The sequence below is a fragment of the Alligator sinensis genome, unplaced genomic scaffold (assembly GCF_000455745.1).
Source record: "Alligator sinensis unplaced genomic scaffold, ASM45574v1 scaffold36_1, whole genome shotgun sequence".
Classification (NCBI taxonomy): domain Eukaryota; kingdom Metazoa; phylum Chordata; order Crocodylia; family Alligatoridae; genus Alligator; species Alligator sinensis.
This window is the reverse complement of record NW_005842101.1, coordinates 2,431,624-2,445,431: the sequence shown is the minus strand read 5'-3', so window position 1 is coordinate 2,445,431 and position 13,808 is coordinate 2,431,624. Positions and strand designations below refer to the sequence as shown.

The window sequence follows — 13,808 nt, the reverse complement described above, 5'->3', positions numbered from 1 at the left end:
AACTAAAGATGAATGAAAAACCTTGATGATTCATTCTACACCCATGCCATTAGTTTAACATAAAATACTACATAGTTACAGTTTTCCCACACTTCATCCATTTATCCTATTTATACATTTTGCTCAATATTAGATTTAGCTAAGGCAAATGTACTTTACTCAAAGCTAATTATTATATGCCCCATGAAACATCAGAGAGAGAACAAGCAAAGGGATCATGTAAATTGTATGCTAGGAACATGTTTTATCAGGTTGCTTCTTAGTTCTTAAACAAGACATAGTAGAAGAACAACATTCTGGCAGGCTACATGTTCTTTCCTTGCTTCATGGATTAAGCACGCTTACTCCATGCCATATTTTTATTGCTTTGTATTCCTGTACTTTAAATCTATTAAACAATGTCAAGTTGAATTTCCTTCAGAAATTGCTGCAGGTTAAATAAAAAAAATAGGACAGTAGGTTCTTTGAGGGCTAACATTATGTTAACTAATTAATATAGATCTGTTGTAGGTTTGCAAACATCTCTCTTTTTTTTAAATATGTGAGTGCAACTTTGAGATGAACGTAGACTAAAGGCCTGATCCTACTCCTATTGAACTCAATGGCAAAACTCTTATTGAAACAGCATGATCAGGTCCTTAACCATTTTGTAGGCCTGTCAGATGAAAGAGGGTTTTTGCATGTTGTTATGAACTTTTGTAATTGAACACAGCACATCAACCCATTGAAACATAAGGCATACATTGTATTTCTAACTTTATTATTCTCACTGAAATTATGGAGAGTTATTACTACACAAAAAAAACAGTATACCAAATTTGCTTGGTTAACCGTATCTGGTTTTAAAGGCACAGATATATTTGGCAGTAAAGACACACACAGACACCCCCCCCCCCCAATCTACTTTACCATTTCATAGATTTTTTTTTTAAACTTTTGCATTTTATTTCTCCTCTAAATAGTACCATGCTAATATTCAGTAATTACACTGCTCAAAGACATTTATGCAGAAGATCTGTCCTTCTAGAGTACAGCTCATTTTTGTTTTTGTCATCTATTTGGACCCCATGTTTTTTTCCAGGCTAATGCTTTTTAAAAAAATGAGTAATATGGCTGGTAACCAAAGAAAGAACATTTGTATCCTAATCATGCCTACTCTTCCTGCTTGCTTTGAAATGTTTTCCCCAGTTAAACCCCACTTTATTACTATTAATGGCTTATTCCAGCAACAGTCTTACCTGCTTGTAGTATTTCAGTACTGAAGCTATCCTTCTTGTAGAAAGTTCTAAAACACAAAGGTATTGCAGTGCAGTCTTCAGAAAGTTTCTCAACAGCTTGCCTAAAAACAGCAACCATATCTTGGAGAGCTGTATCTAAATCAACTGAAGAAACAGATGGTGAAATCAGGCTTAGGCATACTGAGATTGATGCGCTAGTGGCAGAACTGGACTCCACAACCTCACATTCAATTTGGCAGCCCTCTGAAAACATCTTCAGTGAAAAAGTTTTTCTTTGTAATGGATCATCCACTACCGCAATGACATGCCACTCAATGAGTGCCTCTCTGGGTAGGTGCGGTACCACAACCACAGCTAGTGTTCCACACACTGCAGGTAGATCACTGCACATTATCGAGTCTTCTGCCTAAAAATTAAACAAAGCAATCCAAGCATTAGATTAGAGAATTACTAGAAGCTGATTCTTATATGCTGGAATGGGAGCTACAGCTACTCCACTATAATTTAGTTTATAAAACAACAGATAAAGCTGGAAGAATGAGTAAACATTAAATAGTAAGGTGAAATAAATGGTTCTCAGATTTTGTCAGTCAATTAAAAAAAGTGAGTATGTATACTATGGTACAATCACACTATATTTATCAGCACAGTTGGTTTATTATCATGGATATTTTGTTTTTCTCTCTTTGTTACTAAGAAAGTAACTTAAGTCACCTTAAGCAATTATGAATCTGTCTGACAGATAATTCTTGTTCATTTTCTCAATATTAGCTTCCTACTATGTCTGTGTCATTTTAAGGAGGAATACAGATCTTAACATTATTTCTGCTCATTCCTATAAAACAAGACAAGAATCAGAGAACAGCAGTTAGAGAACTACTGTAAAACATGCTACATAGTACGACATTTATTTGCACCAACGGTCTTTCAATGTGAAAAATATTTATAGTGTTGCATGAAAAAAATGGAGCAAAACATTCACTCCTTGAAACAAATGAGGTTTATGTTCAGCATGGGCTGAATGCATCATCTAAAGCAGTGGCTCTCAACCTTTTTAGACTCAAAGCACCCCTAGATAGACTTGAGGCATCCCTTGAAAAATGCCGAGTCCTAATTTTCAGTCTTTTTTTGCATACAGAGAAATAATATAGAAGTTTTTCTGTTGCAGAGGGCTTAGAACAATCACAACTCTGAATATCTATTTGAAATTTATTTCTGGGTGTGCCTTGTGAATTATGCTTGCAAACCAAACAGTGCCAGCACTGTGTGGCACCCAGGCTGCCAGGTACCTTGTGTGAGAATCACTGCTCTAGAGGGTGACAGCATCATCTCAGTGACAAAGTTCAACCAGCAATGAGCAGAGCCTGGAATTCCTATTCCAACTGACGCTATACAACAGGCACTGGTAACTTACAGCCTGCAGGCTACTGGATCCCATGGGTGGTGCCAGGGGACTTTCGGCAGTGGGAGGGCTTTCACTTGTTCTGAGGCTGGGCAATGGGGAGAACCAGTGGCAGCAAGGACCTAGTGCCAGCCCACCTCAGACAAAGTCTTTCTACTCTGCTGCCAAAAAACCTTGCCAACTCCTGGCCTACACAGTCATGCTTTCTCTTACCCATTCTCCCTTTTGCCCCATGACTTTTACATATTTGGTTACACAGAGGCTACTTTCAATAGGATGGGTTGAAGATACAGTCCAACCAGCGTATTCTGGGGGTTAGTGCCTTTCCTGTGGAGGAGGAGATATGAGTTTGAATCTTCCCAGGCTGAGGGTCCAGAACCCAGCTCTCCCACTTTCTCTGCAAGTCCACTAAATATGATGAAAAATGAAGACTACAGCCACTTCACCCCCATCATGATTGTGGTCACTGGGGACGAGCCCCAAGCAGCCTCCCTGGCCAACTTCTGGCTCTAAAGCATGTCAGCAGACTCTGATGGGTGAGGTAAGATCAGCCCCATGCTCCCCGGGACACTGTGCCAGAGTTGCATAGACAAGGCCTTCAGACCAATTCTGAACTAGACTTAAAACTTGAAATGTAGAACAGCTTGCAGAAGTCTATCATCTTACAGATAAGCATGCACTTAACTGTTTTAGTTACAAATGCAGGCTTTACTAATACATACACTCATAAAACTTGTTAAATGAAAATGAGTCTATTTATGGAAAGGAGTCTGATTATATATACATGTATATCCCCCCCCCAAAAATAACTGAAATTACTTGTAACAGTTTTCTACAAAAATGAATTATATTTAAACAAATTTTCCCTCTGTGAATAGATTTCTCAAAATTGTCTTATTTTCCCCTTTTTTTAAAGAACGATCACACATTAAGTACTCTTGATATTAGTGACTTATACTTTCCTCTCCTTTGTGTGTATTGATGATAACTTTTTTTATATACCAATTTGCTTACACTGCAGTCTATACTGGTAATATTGTACATTGCCTGACCTTTGAATGGAAAAATAATAACAAGTTAAAACAGTCATTTTATCTGAAGTCGATAAGGCCGTAACACTCACCCTGTCTTCAATTCACATGCTCAATTTTCATCCACTCGCTCTCGACTTTTGAGAGGAAGGAATAATGACAGGTTACAGGCACTTTATTTCAAAATTCACTCACAAAGTTATTGACAAGCATTTTTCCACAGAAAAGTCTTTGCTGCTTGACCCTTGTGAGCTGTTTACCTGAAAAATGCACTTACTTCTAGATTAACGATAGTGGAGCCTAATTCCATACCAAACATGTAGCAATTGCTTTAGCATTTCTGTTTTTGATATGGGAACAAAAATAGGGATAATTTGTCTCAAATTGCAGTCACTTCAGTCATAATAAAATCTCACTGAATACTGTTTGCTTTCAGTACTTTCATTAGGTAAGCTGGGGTTGTTATTAAGGTACCAACACATAAATGTTATATTAGCACTTAACAGTAGCACAGTATTCTCCTCCAGGAGATGAATTCTAACCTTGTCAATATAATTCTGTTCTGAGTGCTATAAAACAGTTTGAAAAGATGAAATACTGGAGCTTTGCACTGGAGAAAAAAAAAGTCATGCTCATTCAGGCTTAAAGGCCACTTTGTTGGCCCAAGGTGCTGATGTACTGTTTAGAAAATAAGTCTAAGGAAGCTCTCTTAGGTCAAGTCAAGCATTGAGACAAACTTTTCTACTTTATTGTACTTGTCTTAGATTGTTAAATCAATTACTAAGTATTTCTGCTTGCCTTCAGTTGCTATTTAGAATGTGGAAGGAATACAGGAAAACTCAGGCCAAACTAAAGTACATTTTCAGCTCAACAAATCATAATCATTCTGAATGAAAGACTATATATGGTAGACCCATATATTCCCATAAATGTGCATTGTGTGGCACTCCTAACCTTCAAATTACAGGTTTGCGCAAAATACAAGCGATTGAACTGCTGGGAACTAACGTTCTTTCTGCATTCCATCATTTGTTACTGGATCTTTCAGAAACTCTTTAAACAGTGACCTCTCCCAACTGAATTTCAACATAGCATTGCCATTTTTGTTAAGCAGATATGTCCTATATGCTTCAAAAAGCGAGTCTTTAGAACTTCTTAACTGCCTTACCCTTAGCTTCCCCAGTACTTGAGGTACTTGAGATATTTATCCAAATCCAAGACGACTTCTAATTTAAGATGATTCACCCAATAATTAGAATTCATACACGGAAAGCTAAAAATGTGTTACACTTTTCCATGTATAGAATCAAAGAATCATAGAAAATTAGGGTTAGAAGGGACCTCAGGAGGTCATCTAGTCTAATCCCCTGCTCAAAGCAGAACCAGCCCCAACTAGATCATCCCAGCCAAAACTTTGTCTAGTTGGGTCTTAAAACCTCCAAGGATGGAGATTCCACCACTTCTCTGGGTGACCTGTTCCAGTGTTTTACTACCCTCCTAGTGAGAAATTTTTTCTCCTCCTCATGAGAATTTTTTTCCTAATATCTAACTTAAAATTCCCTTGCTGAACCTTGAGACAGTTGCTCCTTGTTCTGTCATCTGCCACCACTGAGAACAGCCTAACTCCATCCTTTTTCGAACCCCACTTCAGGTAGTTGAAGGATACTATTAAATCCCATCGATCTCCTCTTCTCTAGACTAGATTAGCCCAGTTTGCTCAGCCTCCACTCATAAATCATGTCCCCCAGCCCCCGCACCATTTTTGTTGCCCTCTGTTGGACTCTCTCCAATTTCTCCACATCCTTCCTGTAGTGGAGGGCCCCAAACTGAACACAATACTCCAGTTGTGGCCTTACCAGTGCTGAATGGAGGGGAATAATCACTTCTCTTGACCTGCTGGCAACACACGTACCAATGTAGTCCAGTATGCTGTTAGCCTTCTTGGCAACATGGGCACACTGTTGGCTCATATTCAACTTATTGTCCACTGCAACCCACAGGTCCTTTTCTGCAGAGCTGCTGCCCACCCAGTCAGACCCCAGCCTGTACTGGTACATGGGATTGTTTCATCCTAAGTGCAAGAATTTGCCCTTGTCCTTCTTGAACCTCATGAGATTTCTTTTGACCCAACCCTCCAATTTGTCTAGGTCACTCTGAATCCTAGCTCTACCCTCCAGCATATCTACTACTCCCCGCCAGCTTGGTGTCATCTGCAAACTTGCTGAAGGTGCACTCTATACCAACTTTCAAGTCACTGATGAAGACACTGAACAAAACCAGACCCAGGACCAACCCAGGGGCACTCCACTTGATACTGGATGCCAACTACACATTGAGCCATAGATTACTACTCTCTGAGCCTGATGCTCCAGCCAGTTTTCTATCAACCTTACAAGTCCATTCATCCAGCCCATACTTCCTTAACTTGCCTGTGAGTATGTTGTGGGAAACCATTTTAGCAAGGCTTTTTATACAAAAGTATAGCACATCTGTTGGTCTCCCTGCATCCACACAGCCAGTCACCTCATTATAGAAGGCAATCAGGTTGTCAGGCATGACTTGCCCTTGGTGAATCCATGTTGACTGTTCCTAACCACTTTCTCCTCCAAGTGCTTAGAAATGGATTCCTTGAGGATCTGCTCCATGATTTTTCCAGGGACTGAAGTGAGGCTGACTGGTCTGCAGTTTGAGGCCTCCACCTCAAATACTTTTTCAGGGGCTCATGTAAGGCGGAATACAATCATACTTAGATACCTAAGTCCACTTACTGTCTAATAGGTGGAACAGAATTAGCACTGAAGCATCCAATCAAAAGTCATGTTTCAGAGTCAGTCTCTGGAATGAACATAAAGAAGAATGTAACCATATAGGATATATGGGAGGATATCTCCTCTGGGGTTGGATAATTTGCCATTATTCACCAGGAGACTGCCACTGGAAACAAAAATCCGTACAGTATGGCTTTATTTTAGAAACAGTGAAAATTTGGAAGCTTTCCAGAGACCAGATTGTGACACAGATCCTCATACTTACTTTTTTCTAGAGCATGGTCTCTCATTACTAGAGAAGTCAGATGCTTTTATAAGCTTCTAAGACCCCAGAGTGAAAGCATGATGTTCAGACTCAAACGTTCCTTTATAGAGATATGCCAATAATCACTGTTCTAACTTGAGTCTGATGTGTCTTACACTGCCTTTACAGCATGTTCTTGTAGATAGGTCCCTTGTGGCTTCTTTTGGCTCTTCAGATAAAGAATCCAAGATGGAATTACTAGAGACCCAGACCCAGTGTAATTATGTTGTGACAGATAACAGCCTGATAGATTTCCAGTTCGAAAACCAAAAGAGGTAGAATAGCACATTTTTATTCCAACTGCACTGAAGTGACCTTCTCTACATGGGGGAGCAGACAGGGATGATCTGTTACTTTTAGACATTTCCTGAGCTACAGAAAACAAGGAGTTGGTCTATAGATGATAAATACTGATGCTCTTCTAATGGTACAGGGCTCACCCTGCTACCTCTCTTTGGCAAAGATGAGGGGTGCTTGATGAAAATTGCCCTTTTGTGTGGTTTAATGGCATCACACTTTACATGTATGCGAGATTTTGGTGATTTTAATGAGGTTGCATCATCATAAACTAACCCTCATCCTGATGTAGTTTAGTTTGTGATGACACAACTTGGAATAGTGTAGCCATTAATCCAAGGGTGGGCAAAATGCGGCCCGGGGGCTGGATGCGGCCCGCCAGGCCATTCTATCTGGCCCACAGGGTCCCTAAAAAATTTAGAAAATTAATATTTATCTGCCCCTGGGTGTCTATTATGTGGCCCTTGATGGCTTGCCAAAGCGGCCCTCTGCCCAAAATAATTGCCCGCCCCTGAATTAATCTGTCACGTGTACATGGTAATTTACTGAATGACACGTGGTTAGCCCCTTTATCCACTAGGTGTTGTTACAATTTTTGTGTAGTGAGCCCCCTTGTCCACCAAGTGTTATTACAATTCGCAGGTATTTCTGTGTAATGAATGTTTTAGGACACCCTTGACAGGCCAAGGCGGAGCCCTGGTGAATGCTGCTGACTGGTGTCAAAACTTGCAAAAGTCACAGAGCATAGCTCTTGCGTGCCCAGCAAAAATCCCCAGACTTTGCCAGGAATCAGCTGTGAGGAACTCCTGGCTCCTCTCCACCATGCACCTCTAAAACATCACTTTTCAGCTGCCTATGGCATAACTGTCCCCTTAATGCCATTAATTCGCTCACCAGTTTTATGTAAACCTGACAAGCAGAGTTCTGTGAGCATGCATGAGCTTTATGAATAGCGGGTGAGTTCTTTCAGCATTCAATCCCTCACCAGCTATTTCTGAACTGCTCAGCAGTTCAGACTATGTCCCACTGGGAGTGGTGTCTTGACACATGGGTCACTGGGTAGCCTGCTGTTGTACCATGCTCTGACATGGAGCCTGTGGGGGCCCACGGAAGGTCTAACTCTCAGTACATGGCTCATTTGGTAGCTTGCTATTGTGCCACGGCATACACAGGGCTAAAAGACATCCAGAAGAAGTATGCCTAAAATTGCCACTGTTGCAGAGCCCCTTCCCTGCCTTGACCCTGCCTGGTGCCAGCATGCCTGATATCCAAACTTTGCCCAGCAACAACAGGATGGAAGAGGGTGAACTTCCCTTGGCTCTGTCACCTTAAGACTTATAAATTGAAGGCACAGCTCCTCGAGGTACCCCTTATTGATCCAAGATGTCTGGTGTTCAGCAGAAAATGGAGCCAACTGGACCTTCAGCAAAACAAAAATCATGGTGTAGGTGCTGGGGGACCCTGAGGTCATCTGCACACTGCAGGCCATCTGGCACATCTACTTTGATGTTGCCAGGAGAATGGGTGAGCAGGGGCACAACAGGATGCTGATCCAGTGCCATGTCAGGGCAAAGATGCTGTAAGCTGCTTTCTGTAGGGATGTTGCCAGAGCACAGCAGCAGGGCAACCCACTGCGTGACATGGCCCATTACAGATACCTCCAGCTGCTAATGGAGTTACTGGATCACTGTGAATGGACAGAGACAAAGGCCTCTGGGGCATCCTTGCTTACTGAGACATCGCCAACCACCACTGTGACTCGCGGTGGCTCCAGTGGAGAAGATAGCAGCAGGGTGCTGGTCATGTCACCTGCCACTTCCTCCGAGGAGGATAGATCAGAAAGCTCAACCTCCAAACCCAGTACGTGAAGCCTTGGGGACCCTTTAAGTCATCTGTCACCTAAACTGACAGCTGCAATTAGGCTGGGGTGTGAGGTGAAGGTGGGGAGGGGGGACACCATAGGATAGTGCTTTAGAGACCCCAGGGGTTAGTGGGCAGTGCAGGGAGGTACAGGGCAACGCACAGCAGGAAGGCGCATCAGTGGCCAAAGCAGGTGAGCACTTGTTTGCAGCCATTCAGGGCCTGCTACCACCCGTGGCCAGGCACCACTTCTTGGTCATTTTGGGCCAACCGCTTATTCCCTTGCAAGATTCATTGTGTGTGTCTGTTTAGAGCACTCAGCACCCTTAATTCACTCTATTTCCTGCATTTCTTGATTTCCAGCTCTGTTTGCAATGTCGCTGCTGAGGACATACAGGCTACCAAGGCAGGCTGCTGCTGCTGCATGCACAGACAGGATTGTGAACACCCTCAGAGACTGTGAGCATTGGCTCTGTGAAATGGTGAGACAGATTCACAGAAGTTTAGGGCCAGAAGGGACCTCGTGAGATCATCATGTCCAGCCCCCCTGCTTTGTGCAGGAAAGACTGCTGGGGTCAAATAACCCCAGCAAGATGTGTGTCCAGTCTCCTTTTGAAGATAAAGATCCACCTGGCTAGGGACAGATTCATGGCCATCCAGCGCGACAGGAATTGCTCTGAGCCCAGGAGGCATTCCCAGACCTGGAAGGAACAACAAATAATGGCTGGGCTCCTTGCAATGATTCTATGCCTGCTGGTCATCTGCCCCGCACCTGCCCGGGAGTGGGACAGGCCTGTATGCATCTGTGCTCTGCCATCCACTGGTTTCCAGTCAAGCCTGGAAAGTCCACCTTAGAGCCAAGGTCTTTTAGTTAAAAATGATTATTGCTTAGATTGAGTTTTTTTTCACAAATCATGCGTTGTTACAATAGTAAAAAGAAATTCCTCTGTTGTAGTAAGTATGCACTGCTTGAGTCTTGGCTGTTCCTGTCCTCCAGCTGCTGCAACCACTTACCCCCTTGCCTCTGACTGGTTGCCAGAAGGCTGTGCAGAGCATATCACACTGCCCGCTGCAGTGGCAGGACCGTCTGTGGACTCTTGTGGGCTAGGTGACACTGTGACCTCCTGCACCCCTGCCATCCCAAAGGATCAGAGGCAAGTGTTGCCTGAGTCCTTCATAAAAATGCAGGACAGCTGCTCATTTAATGGAGATACTGTTCTTCCTGCCCATGGACAAGAATTCTGGTCCTTGACTCGATGGAAAGCACATTTTAGAGCCTTCATCTTGCTGCGGCACTGTGTCCAGTCTGGTTGTGGTTGAGCACCTTCATTTCCTGGGCAATGGCCGCCAAGACTGGCTGGTTTAATTGATTTTCCAGCTGGTCCAGAACCTTTTGTTCCCTGCAAATATCAGTCAAATCTGTCAGTTCTTCCCGGACCCAGTTGAGGCCATAGAGTAGGGAGGTACCTGGCTACTGCTCCAAACCTGGCAGACATGGCTTATTCTTCAACGCCTCTGATGAGTATATTTTTGGGGGCAAAATGAGACACTGAGAGAGGGTTCACTATACTCTGACCAGAGTCATGATAGACTTTCTGCCCCCAGCTGAGAGCAGTTATATAAACCTGTGCACTGAACCTTTTTGTGCAGATCTGCATTTCCACATATGCATAGCTATGCAGGTGTTAACTATGTCTCAGTATGTCTCAGTACTGGCACTCATGGAAATCTGCTCATATGACCTTTCCTAATAGAACACTTCTGACATCTATAGCCTGCCCCAGATTGCCCCCCTAATCCCCCATTGTCCAGAAGAATAGTTGTTAATGGCTTACTGCCACACACATCCAAAATTCTTTGCCTGGCAGCCTGCGATATGGCTTGAAGAGACTGCAGCTGTCCTTTCAAGCATGCACCCCCTCTCCCCCAGCAACACTGTCTGACCTATCAGTCACTCAGCTGTGCTCTTGGGGGTCTATTTGGTCTGAGGGGAGGGGAAAATTTGGGGTTCATCCATTCAGTCTTCTGCTTAGCCCCTACCTTTTTTCTGCTGAGTGCATGATGGATTTTAGGGGTAATCCCCCAAAATGTAAAACCCCAAGTATTTAGGGGGTTTAGGTTTTTTAGAGATTACCCATGAAATCCAGGAGCCTAGGGTGTGTAGGAATTGAAATGTAAAGAGCAGGGCTGTTAATGCTAATGTCCCTGTTCAACAACCCTTAATTTGGAGTTCAGCCATTTCAGGATTCTGATCAGCACCTGCCTTTTTTTGCTGAGTGCATGTCATCAAAAAGTGGGTATAGGGAGATTTTTGGACATTTCTGATTGCAATATTACTTGGTGGTTCTGGCACCTCGATGTCTGGCATAGCTCTAATGGGACCTATTAAAAAACAGCATAGGGGCCTTACACCCACATTTCTTCCCTGGCTTCTGCCGGGTTGGGGGTGTTGGCTGGGGTGATACTTCATGGGCAGTCTATTCATTATTCTGCTAAGTGCTATTATCTGCAGCCTTGGGTGGATCATGGGGTCACTGGATACCCCAAGGTTTTAGAAGAGGAGAAGTTACAGGAATCTGAGGTGTGTAGGTATTGAAATATAAAGAGCAGGGCTCTTATAATGCTAATGACCCTATTCAACAGCCCTACCTATTCAACCCCCTTAGCATAAGCAGGTGGTGCTCTGAGTGAAACAGTAACAGTTGTGTCCTGCATAACAACATGGCTTTGATGAATCCTGATGGAATCTGTGAGGAGAACCAGATGCTGTTGAATGCCCTGGAGGTGTCCAACTAGAGAACAGAGGCATTCATTAATGCAGAGATACTGCTACTGAATGCACTGCAGCCTATGATGGACCTTCTATAAAGGCGCCAATGCAGGGCAGCAGCTTCTCAGACTTTGCTATACCAGTTTGTAACAGGGACTCGGGCAAGAGCCCTGTTACATAGATAAAGTCAGGCCAGACTGACCCGACAATGAACCTTGCCAGGTGGAAGGGATAACATATCTGAGAGACAACAAGGTGATTAGCCTGCAGTACGGGGCATAAAAATAGCAGTGGGAAAAAGACTTTTGCCTTCAGGCAACAGAATTAGCAAGGAGTGGCGATGCTCAGGAAAAACAACGAGACTTACCATGGAACGGGAGAGAACTCCGAGGACGGTGAGACCCCTGAAGTAAACGGCAGGTCAGTATCAGTAAGATTTACCTTACTGGGAACCTGGTTGAAGCAACAAGGGCGGGAGTAGCCGAGATGCCGGATGGTTGCTTTCCAAGAGATGCAGCAGGACAACAGCAAAGAGGCCTGTAATGTCAGTGGCTCCCGCTGTGGCAGGGAGTGCAGGGGGAGTCTGAAACACTAGGTGACAGACTCCTAAGAGGCATGGCACAAAGGGCTTGCCCTGCCAGTGGCTCCTGTGGTGCCGGTGAGTGCGGGGGAGGGGAAGCCTGAAGTGCTGGGGATGATTTCCTCAGGAAAACTCAGGAGAAGAGATCGTGCCCCACTGACAGAGAAGGGGACTGGGGTTGACCAGAGATTAGCTCCCAGTGGGAGCGTGGAAACCAGGAGCAGGAAATACATTTAAGAAGGAGAGAATAGCAGGAGACTGCCCCTGGACCACACGCACGCAGAGAATGAGTAAAGTGGAGGGCTGTACCGCTAATGAATTAATTGGTGGTGAAGAGTTGCCATCCAGCACGTACAAAGTAACTAATATGAAGTTCTTATTGAAACACTATTTTGCCAATGAAACAATTGGCAAGAACATAGTCTTTTCTGCACTATTAACCCATACAATAAATCTTGCACTGTGAGCAATTAACATCAGAGTGGCTTTATTTTGGACAAGAATAGCTAAGACCGTTAACCTCCTTTCTTTTCCTATTTATCCAAGTCGTGGTAGGTAAGTATAAAGGAGAGTTGAGGATAAGATTGGCCATCCCGCTCACAGTTAATGGGCCATGACCTGGAGTCGGAGAACTCAGAGGAAGCCGTGAATCTCAAGGATAACAGGGTTCGGTGGATCAACCTACAGAGCAATGATCTCAAGGTCTGGGCACAGGCGAGCAGCTCTGACTGGTGGGAGTGCATCATACTGTCGATTTGGGATGATCAGCAGTGGCTTGAGAACTTTTATATGAGCAGAGACACATTTGTGCACATAGTCACCATACACTGAGCACCGGGATACTGTCATGCATCTCCCCATTGCATCACAAAAGAGGGTGGCCATGGCCATCATGAAACTGGCCACCCCCACCAGCCTCCGCTTCATTGGGAACCAATTTGGCATGGCTCCCTGCATAGCTAGGGTGGCAATACGTGAAGTATGCCGGCTGCTGTAGGACACCACAGTGAACAGCTTCATCTGTTTCCATAACCCCAGGGAAGTTGTTGAAGGCTTCAAGCCCATGGGGTTCCCTAACTACATGGGTGCACTGAACAGCACACACTTCCTGGTCCTGTCCCCATCCCAGGGGAGCTGGTCATTGACCAACAGGAAGGGATTTGCTTCTGTGATCCTCCAGGCTGTAGCTGATCACTGAAGATGGTTCACTAACATTTATACAGGCTGGGCAGGCAGTGCGCATGATGCATGTCTCTTTTGAAACTTGCCACTGCCTGGCATGATGCAGAAAGGATAATATGAGCCCAGGGTTCATTAAATTGCATTATCTACTGCTGTTCACCTTAACTCATCATCCAATATGCGTGTGAAGAAATAAAGAATTCATGGGGTGCTGATTCGTGCACATATTATAAGCACTCAGAGAATTTCAACACCCTGTTTCTAGAGAAAGTGATAATGAAGTCACTCTCTGCTCCTGTCTCTTGGTGGAGGGAGGGGCAGTGGGGGAGGTATGTAGAGTCAGAAGGACAGGGTCTCTTGTTAGCCTGGGGGGGGA

General features: G+C 44.0%; 1 protein-coding gene across 2 annotated transcripts in view; it reads right to left on the bottom strand.

Annotated features, from left to right (window-relative positions):
* Window positions 1-1,180: 1,180 nt before the first annotated feature.
* DPH6 (diphthamine biosynthesis 6) overlaps window positions 1,181-13,808 on the bottom strand; it is a 318,847-nt gene continuing 306,219 nt past the window's right edge. For both annotated transcript variants that reach the window (XM_025204914.1, XM_025204913.1), the window contains exon 14: window positions 1,181-1,644. In XM_025204914.1, the coding sequence (XP_025060699.1) occupies window positions 1,210-1,644 (435 nt within the window). In that variant the 3' untranslated portion in view covers window positions 1,181-1,209. The remainder of the gene's footprint in view (window positions 1,645-13,808) is intronic.